The sequence below is a fragment of the Carassius auratus genome, linkage group LG28B (genome assembly GCF_003368295.1).
Source record: "Carassius auratus strain Wakin linkage group LG28B, ASM336829v1, whole genome shotgun sequence".
Classification (NCBI taxonomy): domain Eukaryota; kingdom Metazoa; phylum Chordata; class Actinopteri; order Cypriniformes; family Cyprinidae; genus Carassius; species Carassius auratus.
Window position 1 is genome coordinate 3,563,310 of NC_039293.1, and position 21,388 is coordinate 3,584,697.

At 38.5% G+C, this 21,388-nt stretch overlaps 1 protein-coding gene across 1 annotated transcript; it reads left to right on the forward strand.

Moving 5' to 3' along the window:
• The first annotated feature begins 205 nt into the window (after positions 1 to 205).
• Positions 206 to 18,275, forward strand: LOC113067757 (interferon-induced very large GTPase 1-like). Its single transcript, XM_026240213.1, has 6 exons — positions 206 to 361; positions 857 to 892; positions 7,873 to 8,442; positions 8,513 to 9,100; positions 14,921 to 15,573; positions 15,736 to 18,275. Exons 1-6 carry the CDS (start codon positions 289 to 291, stop codon positions 17,842 to 17,844), a joined length of 4,029 nt encoding a protein of 1,342 aa, XP_026095998.1. The 5' UTR covers positions 206 to 288; the 3' UTR covers positions 17,845 to 18,275.
• The last annotated feature ends 3,113 nt before the right edge of the window (positions 18,276 to 21,388 follow it).

A 21,388-nucleotide genomic window follows, 5' to 3' on the forward strand; every position in this document is an offset into this window, starting at 1 on the left:
ATTTCTAGGAAGACTTCTTGAAGAATTCCATTTACATGCTGAAGCCATATACGTTCAAAGCATATTTTTTATAACACAAGGCAACATACAACTCTCAACTGTTAATAAAATGCAATATATATATATATATTATAAAAAAAAATAATGTGGATGATGCTTACTGCATAATGATTTATTGTTTTCAGATTTAGTGAAAAATAACAGAAGATGCTGAATGGAAAATAAATAATAACTAAACAAATAAGACATGAGATTGACCCGTTTGGGGACAGAGAAGACTTCAGAACTATGGATCCTGGTTTCAAAGAGAAAAACAAAGAAAAATGTGATGTTACCAGTTTCTCACAGACCCCTTGCCTGTGTAAGTCTTCATAATCGTGTTTACCTTTTACATAGTGACCCTAAAATGTATTTGATACTTGAGCCAAACACTGTGTCACTACATGAAAAAAATGTAATATTTTATTTATTTATTTATTTATTTTTGTAAAAGGTAGTGTAAATATATAAACATGTAGATGTAAATTAAGTATTGTGTGACTTTGTGTTTATTTGTGGTTCATGCTCATAGTAAATGTGATCACACAATTTATTAACCATACCCGCATAATTTGTAGTATTTTATGTAATGTTAGTGTGAGAGTAGTGCAGTGAAGTGCAAAAAAAGTTTATTTTTATTTTTTATTTCATTTATTTTTTATTTGGCATAAAGCCAAAATTGCAATCATCTTTTCTTCCATATTTTTAGGGAAGAGGTGGTTGAAAATATTTGCTAATTTTTAATCTGAATATTTAAATTCATGTAGTGCACAATAATTTTCAACAGCACTATAACATTATGTCTTCTGTTTTACAGCAGGCAGAAGAAGTCCAAATTATGATCGCCCCAACAGTAAGTTAATTAAATGACATGACAACAGCAATTTCATGTTGTGATGAAAGTTTTACATTAAAACAGTATTCCATCTGCATAAACAACCAATAAAAGCATAACATGTAGTACAGTATCTAAAATCCAAAGGCAGCAACAGTGGTTAAATGTGCATTAAACAATAATTGAAAAACACCTTTGACCACAATGTCGGACTGAGTCCCAATACACACTTGTAGCCAATCAGCAGTAAGGGGGCATGTCTAGTAATGATAGAGAGAAGAGAGCGCTCAATTTGAGTGCAAAGTACAGATATTAGCAGATGACTATAAATAGAGAGAACTGGAAGATTCGTCTCCATCTGAACTTTACCCGCATTATGCAACACACAGCTTCACACGTCAAAACAAACAGCACGTGCTGTCAGAGATTTCCACCTCTACAGGCCGCTCTTGCACTGTATAATGACAGTGGACCATTCTCAGACGCTGAGTTATGAAAGCAACCCAGAAAATAATCGGCAAAACCGATACATCGGTCGACGTCTACTGTTGGGATATGGATGTGTTTGTTTCGGTGCTTTTAAATATCAACATCATTTGGCAAAATTTGAATTCATTAGATAAATTTGGTTTTGGGTATATGTTTTGCGGAGTTATTAAAACCCTTTACAATAATGGAAGTGCTTTGATTAAATTAAAGAATGGCACTTCACCAAGGTTTACTCTATCCAGAGGAGTAAGAAAGTTTGTCCCATTTCTCCCTAATTATTTCTTCTTTGTGTGCAGCTACTGTCAACATTTGTATGTGAAAGTGGTATTCAGGGTAACCATATAGCAGATCGAGAAATATTTATTAGTCAATTAGCAGATGACACTGACTTATTTTTTGATTTGCAGAGAGACTTGACCTTGAGAATTCTGCTTTCTAAGGCTTACATACTCTGCAGTCTATATCTGGACAATAAAATGTGTAAATCAGTTGATAAAATCATGTTTAATTTTGTTTGGAAACGTCTGTATTAATGAACATGTATGAGTGGGGGGATGAATTTCCTTGATTTCTCTTCTTTGAGCAACACTTTCAAAGTTAATTAGATTAGACAGTTTTTTTGTAATCCAAACTCAATCTGGAATTTTATCCCCAATTACTACTTTTCCAGATTAGGAGGTCTCCCTTTCCTATATATTGATCGGTAATTATAATATTGGATGAAAAGTAGAGATTCCGCATTAAAGAAAGCTATTAAGACTGGAAGAGACACTGATAGGCTTTGTTACAAAAGTTTGCGAAATAAAGTTATTCGAGAGTTGAGAGTTGCTAAATCCAATTATTATCTTCATCAAATGAATGAGGCTAAAGGTAATAGTAAGTTAATCTGGAAAAACATAAATACTCTTTTACGGAAGGAACCAAATTTTATAGGAGATGTTAAGCTTAAAGTTAGAGGAAATCTAATTGAAGATGATTGTGCCATTGCTACTATTTTTAATATTTTTTTTTTTTATTAACTCTGTTAAAGAATTAGGGGATACATTTGCAAGAAGGGAAATAAATATGATTCCGAATGAGGATGTATGTAAAGGTTTTAATCTAATTAAGACAAATGAAATGCAAGTTAATAAAGTTAACATTTACAAAATGTAAAGATGCACATTATTTTGATACTATTTTTGTTAAAACTCACAAAGATATTTTAACCCCCGTTATCACTCACTTAATTAATTTGTCATTTAAAGGTAGTGTTTTTCCTACTGCGTGGAAGAAACCCATTGTTGCTCCTATTCTTAAATCTGGAGATCATTATGAGGTTAGTAACTACAGACCCATAAGCATACTGCCAGTACTCTCAAAGGTGCAGAGAAAATTGTTTTTGAACACCTGACATCCCATCTTAACACCACTGAGTCTGGCTTACATTGTATGCAGTTTGGCTTTAGAGCAAATTACTCTACCGAAACAGCGGTAATAAAATCTAAAGTTGACAAAGGAGGATTTGTTGGGGCTATATTTTTAGATCTATGTAAAGCCTTTGGTACGGTTAATCATGCAGTGCTCCTTTTCAAATGGTCTACATTTCAACTTTCATCCGAAACTTTAGAATGGATATCCTCAAACTTGCTAAATAGAGAACAATGTGTAAAAATCAGAGCTAAGTCTAGCAACTTGCATTATACAATGGGTGTAGCCCAAGGATCAGTACTAGATACTTTACTATTCACTTTGTATATTAATGATCTCCCGCAACAGTGTGAAGGGACTCAAGTACAAATGTATGCTGATGATTCTGTGATTTTTACACATGCGAGAACAGCTGAATTAGCAGCTGAGAAGTTAAAATCTGCTATTGAAAGAGTTACACAGTGGCTGGAAGAATCATGTCTTAGCTTGAATATTAGCAAAACTAAAGGAATTTTTTTCACAAAAACAAAAGTGAAATCTCCTGATGTTGACATATTTATTAATGGTGAAAAGATAGAAATAGTTAATGAATTAAATTATCTTGGTTTAATATTGGACTCTAATCTTAGTTTTAAAAAACATGTAAAGAAAATGGTGAGGAATATTAAATACAGTATGGCAAACTTCAGACAAATTAGACATTGTCTTTCCTTTGATGTAGCTAAGGCTCTGATGCATGCTACAATCTTCTCTCACATGTCTTATTGTTTGACATGTTGGGGTCAAGCTGGTGAAACTGTTATTAAACCCTTGAAATTGCTATATAAACAGACGTTAAAAATTTTAGATAAAAACCTAACCATTTTCATTCTTGTAGGATCATAGAGACATATAATTTTTTAAACTTTGACAATTTTAGACTTTATTCAAGCATGTGTATGGTTCACACAATTTTAAACGGTCTGGCTCCTTCTGTATTACGTGACTTTATTAATCTTCGCTGTGAAACTTTTGTGAGATCAACCAGACTATCGTATATGAGTAATTGTCAATTTACCTTTCGTCGTTCTGCATTTGGGCTGTCATCTTTTACAGTGAAAGCCACTAATCAGTGGAATGCCCTACCAGTGTATATAAAAGGGTGTAAAACTCATGGTCTTTTAAAATTTAAGCTTAAATCTTTTTTTTAAATCAAACCAACTATGTAACCACTAAGACTGTTGTAGTTTTGATTGTTTCCCAGTTATTTAACTCAGAAGGTTTTCTTTTGTTATGAAAAATTTTAACGTAAATGTAATTTTCCAGTAACTCCCAAAGAATTCTCCATTGTCATGGACGCTATTCCTGAAGGAGCTGTTATACTTTTTAGGGACTCATTAAATCATCCAGCACTTTATCTTTATCTTTAGAACCATTTGAAATCCCAGCAGGAAAACTATGCTTTTTGTCACATCCTTCATCACGTAAATATAAGATTAGATCGCTTTTTCAAAAGGAGCTTGTAACTACTTCATATGTGGTGTCTTATTGGAGGAATGTGGTTGATCATATTGACTGGAAAAAAGTATGGACTCTGTTAGGCCCAGGAATAAGTAGCTGGAATGAAGTCTGCTTTGTTGACAGCTGGCTGACAATAACAGAGACCCTCAGAAAAAGAGAGAGGTGCAGTAGAAGCGATGCACATAGGATGTAGGTTAGCAAGTTTGCATTGGCATTTGCATTTGGTGTTAGAGCATTGTTGTGAGAAAACCAAAATGTATTGGAAACACATGATAGAGGTGGAAAAGAGAGGACAGAAAGGATAGTGTGAAAAGGGAAAGTACATTGCTGGTGTTGTTGTTCGGTTAAGTTGTGCAAGTCATGCCTGCAGGCAGGGGGGGGGGGGGACCCCCCCTCTCACTGCCAAAGGTCCAGAATTGAAGTCGTTTTTTATTTTAATTTTTTGGATTATTGACATAATTTTTTTAATCAATGTTTGTGACAAATATGGTTGCTGTTTCAAATTATTATGATTATTGTAGCTGGACGTGCGTGTGTGCGTGTGTGCGCGCACAGTTCAGAGAAGAATCGCCTCTGAATGATTTTTTTATTAAAAGGATTTCTATATTATATCCACTCAATAGTCTACAATATAATAGCCATATAAACGTAGCATAATTATAATAATAAAACATAGTGGGAAATTCAGTGATATTGGTGGTGCAATATCGACTTTTGTGATTGGCCAAAACCGGGAGACTGGAGCCAATGGAAAAGCTTCTCCTTCCGTGCGCGTCTTATTTCTCTGAGAACTTCAAAGCAGAACACACAGAATACATTACTTACCAAAATGTATATTCCTCCTCATAACGATCAATCAGTTTTTTTCAATGCGCAAAGAGGTCAATAAAACTGCTGGTGAACAATTATGTCACATAACATTTACCTTTTAACATTTATAGCCATTTAATTACCATATATGTAGCACGTTAGTTGGCTAGGAAAAAAGAGCTATAAAGAATATTTAGCTAATTATCTGTAGGCCTACTATATTACATATGTATTATATTTGTACTTATATCATTAAATACAGTTGTTGTTATAATAATAAAATGCAATATATTTCATTTGAGTTATATGTAACCTAAAAATTTCTACCAGCTGATAGGGCTGATTAGGTTAGTTCTTTTTTTTTTTTTTGGTCTTGAGAAAAATGAATGCCTATATATTGTGTAGCCTACCTAATATTTATCCAAATGAGTCAATATTGAATCAAATTACAAGCACTGAACTGAAATCATAAAATCTGTCAAGCATAAAAAACGTGGCAAACCAGAAATCGTACCATGTAAACAATATAATAATTAAACATGTTGCTACTAAACCTAATACAGTTTTGCTTAGTTACTAAAATGTTTAGATGTTCAACCTGGATGAAGCTGTGAACATATTCTCCAAATTGCACCCAAGAAGATTGGAACTGACCAGTGTACTAAATCCATAAGTGTCAAGACAAATACAGCAACAAGCAAAGAGGCATTGACAGAGAGTCAAGAAATGATGATGAGAATTTTTTTAATTAATATTTCAGTAAAGTTCATTAAATCTGTTCTGTTGTTAGTGTGGTCTTTAAACGTATGGACTGACAAATGTGTTACACGAGGAAGCAATTTGACAACAATAAAGTAAATATTTTAGGTGCATCAAAAAAACGTGCTCATTAAGATACCAGCAGATAAGATAATCCAGCACAAACTGGTGCATAAAAGGTCACCAAAATGAAGTATTTGAACCTCATAATTAAATACAAAAGGTCCACTTTTTGGAAAAAAAGAACCCCCCCCCCCCCCCCCCCCTTTTTCAATAGGCTGGCTACGAACCTGCAAGTAAAGTCTTTACACTCGTAGGGCTAAACTTCTGACTCAAATGCTGGATGATGGATTTGTATCACAGATATGCGTTTTTCTGTGACCTCTTTCATTATATTAATGTTTTTAATCTGACACTAGTGCATGAATTTCTCACATCGCTTGACGAAGGTTCTCTGCAACTGGAAATCAAGTATTATGCAAGTATTATATGAACTGATGCATGCATTTGAGAATAAGAACTTGACAAAATTCTGGATTGACTACATTAATGCTATTAAATTCCCTAATGCAAAAAGACTGCCAGTCGTTGTACTTACTATGTTTGGATCAATGTATATCTGGGAATCCAGCTTTTTTTATTGCCATAAAATGAGTGTTGCGCTTCCTTGACAAACGAGCATCTGCATTACTGTTTGGGGATTGCCTTCACTTCATATATACTTTGTTCTTCTCCATCCTGGTCCAATCAAAGAAATGCCATCTCTCACATTAGTAGCTTTCCATCTGTGTTTGTGATTTGTGAGAGATAGAGAACTGGGACAAGAAATAAGCAAATTGCAGGTTGGCTTGTTATGTTCACAGAATTATTATTATTTTTTTTTCTAAAATAGATATTTACTTTTAAGATGGTTTCACAGTTTATGATACAACGATACCTTAAAGAGGAGGTCAAGTGCTATTTCATGTATTCTGACTTATTTACACCATTAATCAGTTGGATTTTCATACTAAACATTTCAAACAACAAGTTGGACACATGGCTGAGTATTTCTCTGCCAAATATACTCCTTCAGGGTTCGTATAAGTTTTGGAAAGAGTATTTTTCTTTAAATGAAACACTCCTCGCTCGTTGATATCACAAACACTGCTACGCCTTCGCATTTGCATTTTTTCATTTTGTTTGTAATGAAAATAACAGTAGGCCTAAATTTTCATCCATTATTTTACCTACAGATCGTTGCATTTCTTACATATTTCTGCTCATTCAAAATCAGATACAGCTGAAGTAGCACTGTAAAACATTTGTTTGAATGCATTATTGAGACAGTGATTGCCTGTGAATAAGTGTTGTAGTACTTGTTTAATATCAAAATATTCAGTATCTAGAAGGAACAAACAAATTCCTTGACAACTATAACCTCCAACTCACGCATTGCTGTCATAATAGCCTTCACATTCTTTCTGATTTGAGTGATCCATCTGTATCAAGCTAGCTAAATATGTTTAACATGTGAATTTTTGCTAAATATGCAGTTATATTACAGGCCGTTGGCATGAATTGTACTTGTGATGGAGCGCTGCTGGAGCAAGTGAAAAACATTACGCTCCCACTTTAAAAAAAAAATCTGCTTCTCCCTCTATTCAAAATGACAGCGCTATGTTCCCGATTCTGCTCTGCTCACTTACTCTGGTGTCAAGAATGTTCCTGTCATCCATTTTTATTCGTCCTGAGGCCCATAACATTTTCTCCAGCGTTAATATAGACAAAACAGACAAAGCAAATAAACACAAAATTGATGGATCTGTTTAACTATTAAATATAAAAACAAAATTCTATAATCAGTTCTTAATATTCTTAATATGTTTTAAATGCTAAACATGACAACTCAAATTATATTTGTAAAGAAACTGACTTTATTTTGGAACTCATAGAAGTTAAAATATTTCTGCAACTAGCATGAGGTTCTTTTGTGAAGAATGTTCAAATGTCATTACAGAGAACATACTGCATGTGTGTTTGTGTTTCAGTGAGTGATCTGAGGATTGTTCTGCTGGGGAAGAGTGTCTCAGATAACAGTCGAGTGGGAAACTTCATTTTAGGACGAGCAGCATTTGACAGTGAAGCTCCTCCAGATGTTGTGGAGAGAGTCAGAGGAAGATTGAAGGACAGACATGTGATCATCATCAACAGTCCTCGGCTGCTCCAGACAAACATCTTATGGTATCAGATGACACAGACAGTGAGAGAGTGTGTGAATCTGTCTGATCCAGGACCTCATGTGATCGTTCTGCTCCTCAAACATGAGCACTGTTCAACAGAAGATCAAGAGTGTGTGGAGAAGGTGCTGGGATCTTTCTCCGAGCGCGTTTATCAACACACCATGGTGCTCACAACACAAGAGCCCAATGAAACCAATGACATCCTACAGAAAATCATTCAGAAATGTGCAAACAGACACTTCAGTCTTCAGAGAAGCAGCTCTCTTTGTGATCTTCTGCAGATGTTTGAGGACATTGTGAAAGTGAATGACGGACAGCACCTGGATTGTGCTGAAGCTTCACAGTATTTCAATATAGAGCAACAGGCCACAGAAAAAAGTAAGTGTGACAATATCTGATGCTTCTAGTGATAAATGAATGCTCTGTAAATGTATTTTTCTTCTATCAGTTTCAGAGAGTATAAAGCTGAATCTGGTTGTGTGTGGGATTGACGTGACTTTAAAGTCCTCCATATCAGAGTGGATCCAGCAGCAGACAGATGTGAAGCTTCATGGACATAAGATCAGTCTGCTGCAGCTTCCAGCTCTGATTCAGCTCTCAGAGGAGGAAGTGATGCGTCAGATTCTTCGCTGTGTGTCTCTCTGTCATCCTGGAGTTCATGTTTTCCTCCTCATTATTCCTGATGCTCCAATCAATAATGAAGACAAAGCAGAAATGGAGGAGCTCCAGAGGATCTTCAGCTCAAGAATCAACAAACACATCATGGTCCTCATAATGCAGAATTCAGAGCATCAGACTGCAGAACTCAATGAAGAAACACGGTCTTTTATTGAGAGTTTTGGAGGACGTCATTATTTCTTTGGTCCCAAAACACAAGTGTCTACATTGATGGAGAACATAAGGCAGATGCTGGAAAAAAATAGAGGCAAGGTTTTTTCCACAGAGACATTTTTGGAGGCACAGATGAAAAAACTACTGCGGTTTGAAGAGATGGAAAAGAAAATACATTCACTAGAGACACGTTTACTGTCAAAAGGTAATGACCAGATAATCAATTTATATTTAACATTAAGACATTTATTAATTTAGCAGACATCCAAAGTGAGGAATACAACAAAGAGGTTCACCTACGGAGGCAAAACACGACAACAATACAAAGTTTGGTATTTAAACTTAAGAGCTGGAAAAAGTGAGAAAGATTAGGAATCTGATATTTGAGTTTTACAGCTTAATTCTAATTGTTAAAAACATCAGATGTGAAAATCAGAACTCCTACATTTTACGAAAAAGTAGATTATTAGTTATTATATATTCAAAACAATAATTTTAAAACAATACAATACACAATTTGTTTTTTCCAACAACCAAAGTTGACCAAGGTGTTGTACAAGAAAAGATAATTACAGAAGACACCAAACATACAACATAAATAAACACTATGACAAAATAAAACAGATAGCAGTCATCAAGAAATTGTCACATTTGATATCCAATGAAGATGAAGGAAGATGCAGAAACTTAAAAAACTAAAGTACTTCTTAAATAAAAAGAATGTTTTTATGTTCAGTAACATTCTTCAAAATGAGATAATAGTAATATGTTATTGCCGTAAATATTCAAAATCGTAGCAACAGCATCTCAGCTGGAAAAGTGCTGTGCCAACAAAGTGTTCTCTTGGAATTCATTTACATACATGTTTGACTATCAAATTGTAACAATTCGTCAAATGAGTGGGAGGAAGCAAGTGTGAATTAATGCATTTTTTATAATAGAAAATAAACAATGAACACGAAAACAGGTGATACTGGTAGTCTTGACAGAAAAAATGCAAAGTCCAGGAAGAGACAGAGCTCACAGATGATCCGGGATGCGATGGTGAGTTGGCAGCAGGAGAGTGTGACACAGGAACTGCGGGGGAAGAGCCGTGAAGGTAAGTGGTGTAATCCAGTGATGAGGTGGAGTGGATGGGGCTCCGGGAAGACAGGACAATCCAGCGACGAGAAACGAACACAAAGAAGGCAGAACATGAGACATGGAATGACTATCAATGCTCTGGCAAACAGAAGACGCTAGACAGGGCAATATATAGGGAAGGGTAATGAGTGGCTGCTGGTGCTGATGAACAATTAGCAGAGACGCCCACATGAAACAATCAGTGCTGACGCAAAACACACATACTCTACCCACATAGTGCAAAACCCGAGATCACGGTTTACCAACCGTGACAGTACCCTCCCCTCTAGGAATGTCTCTTGGAGTTCCCAGACAGACCTACCTGCTGATTGTAATCATCAATAAGGGAGATATCCCTTATCGAGTGATCCCTAGCAGGTACCCAACTCCTCTCCTCCGGACCGTAACCTTCCCAGTCCACCAAGTACTGGAATCCTCGTCCCCTCCGTCTCGAGTCCAGAATCCGATTAACCGAAAAAGTAGGCTCCCCATCTATGAGTCGCGGTGGTGGGGGAACCGGGGTAGGCGGATTAATGCATGAATAAAACACGGGCTTAATTTTGGACACATGGAAGGCGGGATGAATCCTCCTGTACCCCGGAGGTAGTTTGAGGCGAACTGTCACCGGACTAATGATTTTGGTGAAAGGAAACTGGCCAATAAATTTGGGAGCTAATTTATTAGAAATGGAACGGAGCGGAATGTTGTTAGTAGAAAGCCACACATTTTGACCCATGACGTATACGGGAGGCTTCGACCGGTGGCGATCGGCATTGGTCTCCGTAAGCTCCCTCACTGAGTGGAGGGGACCGCGACTTCAGATTCCAGACTAGGAAAAACAGGTGGCTGGTAACCTATGCTACACTGGAAAGGAGAAAGGCCTGTGGCTGACGCTGGTAATGAGTTGTACTCAAGAGTTCCTGGAGAGATGAAGAAAAAATCAGCATGTCATCCAGGTAAACATATATAAACTGATCTACCATGTCTCTCAACAGGTAATTCAGGATTGCTTGGGAAACCCCTGGAGAGTTGGAGAGCCCGAACAGCATCACCAGATATTCAAAGTGCCCTCTAGGGGTGTTAAAGGCGGTTTTCCACTCATCCCCTTTCCTGATGCGGACCAAATGATAAGCATTACGTAAATCCAGTTTTGTGAAGATGGATGCTCCCTGCAACCTCTCGAACGCCGAAGACATCAACGGCAAAGGATAAGTATTCTTTACCGTGATGTTGTTCGGCTCTCGGTAATCAATACAAGGTCACATAGAACCATCCTTCTTACCAACAAAAATGAATCCCGCCCCCGCTGGAGAAGAGGAAGGGCTTATAAACCCTGATGCCAAGGAATCAGAAATGTATTTCTCCATGGCCTCCCTCTCAGGAATAGAAAGAGAGTAAAGCTTGCCTTTAGAGAGACTTACCTGGAACTAAGTATATGGCACAGTCATAGGAACAATGCGGAGGGAGAGAAGCAGCATGGGACTTACTGAACACTTCCTTCAGGTCCAGGTACTCCGCGGGCACATTTGACAAAACTATGGTCTCCTGAAAGACTGAAACAGACACAGCAGGACAAGCAGAAACCAGACAAGACTCATGACAATTTTCACTCCACTCATGGATTGTGTTTGATCAACCAGGGATGACCTAAAACGATGGGTGCTACAGGGGAGTCCATAAGGAGTAAAGATATGGTTTCAGTGTGGTTGCCTGAGGTGAGCAGAGTTATGGGTTCAGTTGTGTGGGTGACGTGTGGCAGTTCCTGGCCATTGAGTGCGCTGACGTGGATCTGATGAGACAAGGGAAGGACAGGAAGGTTCAGGTGACGTGCAAGGACAGTGTCAATGAAAGTACCTTCAGCTCCAGAGTCCAGAAGGTTGTGAAAGGTGTGAGTGTTGTTGCCCCACCGCAGTTTCACCGGAAGGAGAGTCGATGATGTTGTTGAGGACTTCTCGGCTGAGATCCCACCCGATAGTAGCTTCAAACTTACTACCGGGCTGGCTCTTTTACCGGACACGTGCGTAGGAGATGTCCAGGGCCACCGCAGTACAAACAAAGTCCTTGGGACCTACGCCTCCCTCACTCCTCCCGGGATAGTCGTGCTCTACCCACCTGCATGGGTTTGTGATCGATGATGAGACCGACCATGTTCTCTCGACTCGAGTTACCACTCCGTAGAGTTGAGAAGGAGTGTGTGACTGGCCTGCGCTCCCAGACTGTTAATCCGAGCATCCACACGGAGCGCCAAGTCGATTAGGCCGTTGAGGCTGGTTGGTAACTCGAAGAGGTAGATCTCCTTATGAACACGGTCAGCCAACCCATACAGGAATCGATCCCACTGCGCCTCCTCCTTCCACTTGCACACGGTCGCCAAGGTGCGGAACTTGATGAAGTAATCCGCTACGGAAAGGTCCTCTTGTCTGAGATCTGCGAGCTGTCGAGCGGCTTCCTTGCCGGCCGCGGCCCGGTCGAAAACTCTCCTCATCTCCACAGAGAGAGCGTGGAACGAGGTGCAGCATGGATGGTGGTTCTCCCACACCGCCGTCCCCCATAAAGCAGCCCTGCCAGAGAGTAACATGAGCGCAAATGCTACCTTGGACTCCTCTGTCACAAAGGTGCAAGGCTGTAGGTAAAAGTGCATGGAACACTTGGTTAGGAATGTTCTGCAGAAATCTGGCTCACAAGAATAACACTCCGGCGCCGGAAGACGAGGTTTGGGCCGGAAGTGGTCATCAGAGAGGTCCCAGGGGGCGGGCAGTGCAGGTGGCGCAGCGGGAGAGGTCAGCTGGTGGATTTGCTGGGTAAGCTCAGACACCTGTGTCACCAGTGCTTAGACAGCACGTCCAGTGTTGACAATACTCTACTGCTGCTGATCCATACGGGTGATGCTGTGGTGGATGAAGTCGGTGGGAGAAGTGGTGCTCGCTGCTTTCATGTTAGTCAAAGCGTTCTGTAACGATTCGTCAAATGCGTGGGAGGAAGCAAGTGCGAATTAATGAATTTTTAATAATAGAAAATAAACAATGAACACGAAGACAGGTGATACTGGTAGTCTTGACAGAAAAAATGCAAAGTCCAGGAAGAGGCAGAGCTCACAGATGATCCGGGGTGCGATGGTGAGTTGGCAGCAGGAGAGTGTGACACAGGAACTGTGGGGGAAGAGCCGTGAAGGTAAGTGGTGTAATCCAGTGATGAGGTGGAGTGGACGGGGTTCCGGGAAGACAGGACAATCCAAACAAACACAAGGAAGGCAGAACATGAGACACAGAATGACTAACAACGCTCTGACAAACACAAGACGCTAGACAGGGCAATATATATGGAAAGGTAATGAGTGGCAGCTGGTGCTGATGAACAATTACCAGATACGCAAAACACACATACTCCACCCACATAGTGCAAAACCTGAGAACCCTCCCCTCTAGGAACGCCTCCTGGAGTTCCCAGACAGACCTACCTGCTGATTGTAATCATCAATAAGGGAGATATCCCTTATTGAGTGATCCCTAGCAGGTACCCAAATATAAAGTGAAGTGACATTCAGCGAAGTATGGTGACCCATACTCAGAATTTGTGCTCTGCATTTAACCCATCCGAAGTGCACACACACAGAGCAGTGAACACACACACACACACAGAGCAGTGAACACACACCCGGAGCAGTGGGCAGCCATTTATGCTGCGGCACCCGGGGAGCAGTTGGGGGTTCGATGCCTTGCTCAAGGGCACCTAATTCGTGGTATTGAAGGTGGAGAGAGAACTGTACATGCACTCCCCCACCCATAATTCCTGCCGGCCCGGGACTCGAACTCACAACCTTTCGATTGGGAGCCCGACTCTCTAACCATTAGGCCACGACTTCCCCCTAAATGTGAATCAAGAGAAGGGTTTTCGGGAAGGTCTGTTTTTATGTGCAAATTACCCTGAATTTACTCCTATATCTACGCAAGTTTAAAGAACGAGTCCCTAAGAAACACAAAGTGTGCATAACAGTTACAGGACTATTTCAGCCTAAAAATAAGTGTCTTTAGAGCTGAATTGAAGGCTGAAATAGAAGGGGCTAATCTTTGATATCCCAGTGACGTGTCACACATAGTGCAACACTCCCACCCAGTGGCTAGAATAATAATAGCAATATTAACCTATCCAGAGAAGGTGAATATATAAATGGCTCCTACACATACCATTTTTAAATTCTGTACTTAACAAGAAGCCAGTGCATAGCAATTAAAATAGGTTTAGTAATTGTGCCAAAAAAGGCCCACTAAAGTGGCCGCGAGAGCTCAACGTGCTGCAAATAGAAAAAAACACTTGCAAATAAAGAAAACAACTTCATCAATTTGACAACACGCACAACCAAAAAAAGGAACGCACTGCACATAAAAAAAACACTTGCAAATTTGCAGTGCATTTCTTTATTTGCTTGTGTTGTGAGCATTTGCAGCATGTGTGTTGTCAAATTGATGAAGATGTTTACCTGATTTGCTGGTGCTTTTTCTATTTGCATACGTTAGTCCACCATAGCCCACTGATATCTCACTGATTAACAGGACCTTGTGGTTAAGCAAATCAAACGCAGCACTGAAGCCATGGATTTTGCAGAATCAGCTCTAAACTTCTCTGGAGCAGTGAGGCTGATAGTGGATTATTTAATTTGGTGTCTAAAAGTTCTAAAGTAAAATTCTTAATCTTGCGTGTGTGTTAAATAATCACATCTAAAATTAAAATGTACAAAATTCTTATCTTTTACCTGCTCCATATTAAACACCTATATCACCTTGAAACCTTTTTCTTTAGCTTTGGGAAAAAAAATAACCATACAATTTAAACATTTGCAAAAGCCCAAACATTGATCAGTGGCTTATTATCAATCTTTAAGACTGACATATTTCCTCTTTCAAAGGTTTAGAAGAAAGGGAAGATGATCTGAGAAAAAGCATCAAAGTTGGGGAAAGTTCAAAAGAAGAAAACAAAATGAAGAACCTGATGGAGAGAGTGGATCAAATGAACAGAGAAAGAGAAGAACTGATGAAGAAACATAAAGAAGAAAAAAGGAGAATGAAGATGATTGTAGAGGAAGAAAGACAGAATCACGACAAAGAGAAAAAGAGAAGAGAAGAAGAATTTAATGAGAGAGAAGAACAATATAAAAGAAAAATGAAAGAAAAAGAGGATCATATGAGAGACAAAGAGGAATGGGAGAGGCAGAAACAAGAAGAAAGACAAAAAGAGGATGAGGAATGTAGAAAAAAAGAAAAACAGATGTCTGATGAACAGATTCAGAGACTCAAGAATGAAATAGAGGGGATGATCAAAGAGAACAAGAGAATAGAAAGAGAGAAACACGAACAAGTAGAGGATTTGGAGACAAGACTAAAAGAAGAAAGAAACATGACAGAAGCTCTACAAAAGTCTTTCGAAGAGAATCTGAAACTCCTTGAAGAACAGTATGAAGATGAACTGAAGATAAGACAAGTGGAGTGGAGGGAGGAATATGAAAGAGAGAAAGAAGAAATGAAGAAGAAGATCTGTTCTGAAACTGATGATTCACTACAGGTGAGTGTTCATGTCACTTTTAGTCTTTCATGTTTGTTATGTTAGTACATTTTACCAGCTACTGTTGGTAATAATAACCCACCAATACTTGCCTGACAATGAAGGTCTCAAGATATTGCTGAATGTTTTCTGAACAATTTATGTTGCTATCAATTCCAAAAGGCCTCAGCCTATAGGAAACTGGAGACTGAATACAGCAAGTGGTCCTGGAGACTTTGTAGAGCCATGATGGAAACTGAGAACAAACTACAAAACAAAATAGAAAATGAAGCAATTCATGAGATTGAAGAAAATGATCTTCAAGGAGAACTGAAGGAGACAAGTGAAGAAGTGCAAAGATCCATGTCTGAATTATTTGAGAAAGATAAAGATAAAGATTTACTGATTCAGTGGAAAATGACATTTGACATCAAAATGAAAGATGTTGAAGGAAATATTGTGAGAGAAACAAAGAGAAAATTAAATGAGATTCTTCAACAGCGAGATCTGATAAAAGCGATTGATGATCAGAGGACGCATCATGAAAACACTCACTTTGAGAAGAGCAAAGAACTTGTTTTAAAACTAAAAGACAAAGCAAATGACAAAGAAACAATGAGTAAAGAGTTTGATTTATTTTGGGAACAGTGGATGAAGAAGATCATCTCAGACACTCCTCCAATAAGAGACATTGACATAATGAGAGACATGAGAGAGATCCTCAGTAACGTCTATAAAAGTGCTCTTGTAGACCACAAGAAGGAAAGGAGAGATATTTTTTGTGTGCCAAATTATTTAGAGTATGTATGGTTAAAAAGAGTCAGTGGACTTAAAGGAATGATCACAAATGTCTACAAATCAGCTGTAGAGAAGTTTGGTTACAGTCTATCTATGGACGATGCAAATCAAATAACATCATTAATTACAGATGTTGTTCTGCAGACAGACACCATGATTCAGTCATTTAACATTTCAAAGATGGGCTACAACATCAGCTTTATTCAACAACTCATAGGTTACATCAAGAGGAGAGTAACAGAACATGAGGAAGGACAAGTGAATTATGTGTTCAAGAATGAATTCTTCGTGGATTTGGTTTATTCCATCTGTATGAAAGCAAATAAGAAGATTACTGACCAACACAGACTGTTCAGGGAAGCCAATGATCCTGTCATATGCATTGAGAGGAAGAGAGAAGAATACTATAGTATTTTCCAGAAATACTGTCAAGGAGCAACATCAGCTGCCATTTTTGGAGAGATCATCTGTCAAAAACTGAAAGAGCCCATTGAGCAGAGTGTCTACAAGAAGACTGCTAGAGATTTAGCAGATGAAATTAGATCAAACTGTGAATCTCTGAATGGAAACCGATCGAAACTGGAGAAACACATCCTGAAGACACTGGCAGAGGAGGAGGATTTCGACAAATATATGGACTACATTCATAATCCCAGAGATCACTTCAAGAGTTTCATTAGAGATGAAGTCAGTCGGTACATCACTGATAAGTTCAATGTCAGTATTTGGTACAAGATGAAGGAGAACATTAAACTCCTGCAGAAGAAGATAATAAAAGCAGCTCATCAATCTACTGAACATGTCAAAGTGAACAGTGGAGATGTTAGTTTGTGGTTAAAGAGTTTCACACAGCAGCTTTCAGATGAGCTGATCTTCTCTGAAAAAGATCTCAGTGGAGTCAAACATGATGATGTTGATGTGAAACTCCTAGAAGGTGTCATAAAGAAAGTGTTTCCTTATATAACAACTGACATCAGCAGAGAATTCACCATCAAGGCATTTGATGAAAAACTGAGTGTGAAGTACAAGCCGGATGAGCTTCTGATTGATCACTTCTGTCGGTGCTGTTGGGTTCAGTGTCCTTTCTGTAGAGCCACCTGCACCAACACCATAGAAAACCATGATGGAGATCACAGTGTTGCTTTCCACAGAGTGAGAGGAATCAATGGCACATGTTATCGTTTTACACCAAATCTCTGTGCTGATATTTGCACACATTCAGTGGCAAGTGATCAGGATATTTATACACCAAGTGAAAGGATTCCATGGAGCAAAATACAAATTGAAGTGTCTAAATACGCCATCTGGCACATCAACCCTGGCCACTCAGTGCTGCCCTACTGGAAGTGGTTTGTGTGCAGATTCCAGAAAGATCTGGAAAAATACTACAGTAAAACATTTGAGTGTGAGGGTGAGATTCCATATGAATGGAGAACATACACAAAACAGGATGCTATTAAGAGTTTAGATAAATATATCCAATGGATTAAATAGAGAATGAGATTCTTGTCTCATCCCTGATTCTTCGTAGACCACAAAAGTGTTTCTGATACACTTTACTGAGACTCTAAATTCACTGACACTTCATCAGAACAGTGATGCACAGAATACTGTGGTCAGATTTTAGGAGTGTTATTCACATTATCACTTGTTTATACTTTTATGTTTTTTTATGCCTTTTTATTGAGATAGGATAGTAGAGAGACAAAAGGAAAGTATTGGTTGGAGAGAGAGGCGTGGGATCGGGCAAAAGTCCTTGATACAGGAATGGAGCTCGGGTCACGGGTTTCCATCCAAAGTAGCAAATTTAACTTATGTGCAAAATTGAAATATCGCACAAAACATTTGAAACAAGCATCGTTTCCATCCATCAGGTCAAAGAGAACATTTCTAGGAGGCAATTATACAGAAATACTTTGATGACAGACTTTGCTTGGACATTTCCGAATGACCATAACAACATTTCAGATGCTGTGGAACAATATCGGTCCGCTGGTTAGACAGGATTTACCGTCCCATAGCGCAAAGTCACATTACTTTTTTGATGTGCTTGGAGGAATTTATTTGCAAAATGCATTTCCATCTCCCATTAATCACATTAATCCTTTTTCGCACAAGTCAAAAACCACCTCAAGTGAGTGAATTTATTTTTTTTATTTTTTTTTTGAGAATTAAGGCATTTTTATTTGAAATTCTGCGTTTCTATCACTCGATTCTGATGCGACACTTTAAAATGCGCATTAAAACCAAGTAGGCAAGGGTGATGGAAACCCAGAGTGTAGGCACCTCAATAATATTTGGTTACCCAATATATTGCCCATTATATCTCCTTAAAAAATAATGTCACAATGTTTTGTACATTCCACTTGCACCTGTCTTTTGCAGCTTCCCGTACATATTACACCACGTGGTGTAGTCATGAGGTGCTCGTTTAAATAAAAAAAATATGCTTCTAGAAAAAAAGTTTCATCTGCAGATATGGACCTGTGCCTTTGTGCACACGGGCATCTGACTGCTAAGCAGTGATTGTGTTTTTCACTGCATCAGTTGCACTTTTGATGTACAATTACGTTCGACTGACATCAGAGTTTGGTTCATTCAGTGCTGTTTTCCAAAATCTGTTGTGCACCCAGAAACCATACCTGAATCTGGTCTGTTATATAAAAGTGACACAAGCAATGATATGCATTGATTAATCTGGGTTGATGTTTGGTGGAAACCCAGCATGTCAGCCCTCATCTCATCTACTCTTCAAAGAGAGTACATTTGTTGTTTTTACTCATGTTGTATTGTTGAGGAAAGGATTTGGCAAAGGGAAGAGGTCGCACTGTGACCCATTTCTTCCTCTGGTAAGACTTGAACAATAAAACCCTCCTGTCTTTGGTCCAGATGAAGAGAGAAAGACAGAGAGATAGGTCTGTTTGTTTGTGTGAACTGTACTTCAGCACTCAGTCCGGTTCACTGACCAGCCCGTCTCTCCAGCACTGACTGCACACAAACTTCTTCATCAGTTCCAGCCCATGACCTTTGGCCTCAGCACTTACTGTTCTTTTCACAAGAGCCATGTTCCGTTCGTATACTTAAATAAGAGACAGGGAAAGTCATATTTCTGACCCACATAAATTTCACAGATACATGGCTGTGAATCAGAATTCAGCATTCTGACTCAGAAATGTTACCAGTGAATGAAATAAATGCCGCGTTTCCACCGCAGGAACTAGGTACTTTGGCCTGGTACTCGGTGTGTTTCCACCGCAGGAACCAGGAACTAAATAAAGTTCCGGGTGAAAAAATGCCCCTCAGAAAGTCCCTGCTGGCGAGGTGGTACTTTTTCAAAGTTCCGGAACTTTCGGGGGCGGGACTTTGGCGTTAAACATGCTGATTGGTTGAGTTCGCAGCATTGGTTGAGTTCAACCACCATTTATTCGGATCAACATTTTAAAAATATTACTGTTATTGTGTCATGAAATGTAATTTTAAAAGTATTTCAGGCGAGAATGTAGTTGTTTAAAACTCAAGTCTGTTGTTTATTTATAAAGACAGCGCCTATTTAAAAATGTGTTTCGCCGATCTCGTAGAAGGTGAGCTCCACTCGATCAGCGGGAGCTCAGTGATCATGTATCCACAGAGAAGCAGCCTCACTTCGGCTAGACCTTCTGATGTGTGCCACTGGCTCTGATGTCTCTTTAGTGGTTAAAACATAAAATATAATTCAGCTGCGGGGTAAATCTAACAGGTTTTCTTTGGTCTGTATTCAATTTATCTAATATGTTAAAATGAAAATAAAAAGGCAAGTCTATATAATATTTCGTTTCATTGTAATGGCTGCATATACACATATCCCTGAACTAAGTGCATTTCTGCAGCTGTTATTATGCTTAAATGAAAACCAAAGGAGGCAGTGGTATTTGATATCCTATTTCGTTTTATTGTAAATATACAGAGAGGAAAATTACAGGATTCGCGTCGTCGTGGACATCACACTCTCCAGTCGAATGCACAAAGTCAGAACTAACTACCGATGATGCACGTCCAAAATAAGCGTACTTTTTTTTTTTTTTTTTAAATCAGCGGTACTTTGTATTGAGAAACGCGCGCAGACCTACGTCACCAGTCTATTTGCCTAATCTTCCCGGTACTTTACACCGCGGTGGAAAGCAGAAAGCAACAGGTCTGGGGGGGAAAAAGTTCCTGGGAAAAAAAGTTCCTGGTACAAATGTTCCGGGTAATTTCGGTGGAAACGCGGCAAAAGACTGCAATATGTGTAAATGAAGGAGGTTGTTTCTACTGTAATAACTGAAGATGCACCACCAGAGTGCAGTTTTACATCACAAACTAAACTTGGTGTACACTTTTGTCATTTACAACTAAAAAAGGCAAACTGGAAATTATGTTTGTATTTACTTAGCCTACACTGAAAACATATTTGTAAATGATGCAAAAGCTTTTAATGTGGGATTTAGATAAAAATGTTCCATTCAAACAAAAAACAATAAATACATACATAAAAACTGTTTTTGTGACACTTTGTGTCTATGACGTAAACACACTGGACTGTGATTGTGTGAAGCTGGTTGACCTCACAATGTCATGATTATGATGTAAATGGTTAAATTAAAATTAATAGATTTTACTCCATCTGTATCTATTTCTCTCATTTAACATTTTACAGTCAGCTGCTGTTTTATGTAATTTATTCACATTCTGCCTTGAACTTTTACCTTCACTGAATGTTGTTAGACCAGAATCAGATAGAAACAGCACTCTCTAACCATTAGGCCACGACTTCCCCACAATTTTTTTATATTCATATGTTAAATGTGATTAAATAATGAGTTTACTTATAGTTTCATTATAAATGCAATATATGCTGCGAAGGACCATATCAGCAAAAACTCTGCTGAGCAGTACAGAAATATGCTGGCGTGGAGACTTTGGTTAATGATCTCTTAATACAAATGTAACATGTACAGTTTAAGTTTGAACATGAACATGAAAAAGCATGCAGATTCAGCCACCTTGTGTTTTTATATAGCCT

What these genes read in the sequence shown, in the direction of transcription:
- LOC113067757 (XM_026240213.1), top strand. Translation starts at nt 289, where the DNA reads ATGGATCCTGGTTTCAAAGAGAAAAACAAAGAAAAATGTGATGTTACC. An exon ending in GCAACAGGCCACAGAAAAAA is followed by an intron (nt 8,443 to 8,512) that starts GTAAGTGTGACA and finishes TTCTTCTATCAG; the next exon opens with TTTCAGAGAGTATAAAGCTG. An exon ending in AAACTGATGATTCACTACAG is followed by an intron (nt 15,574 to 15,735) that starts GTGAGTGTTCAT and finishes CAATTCCAAAAG; the next exon opens with GCCTCAGCCTATAGGAAACT.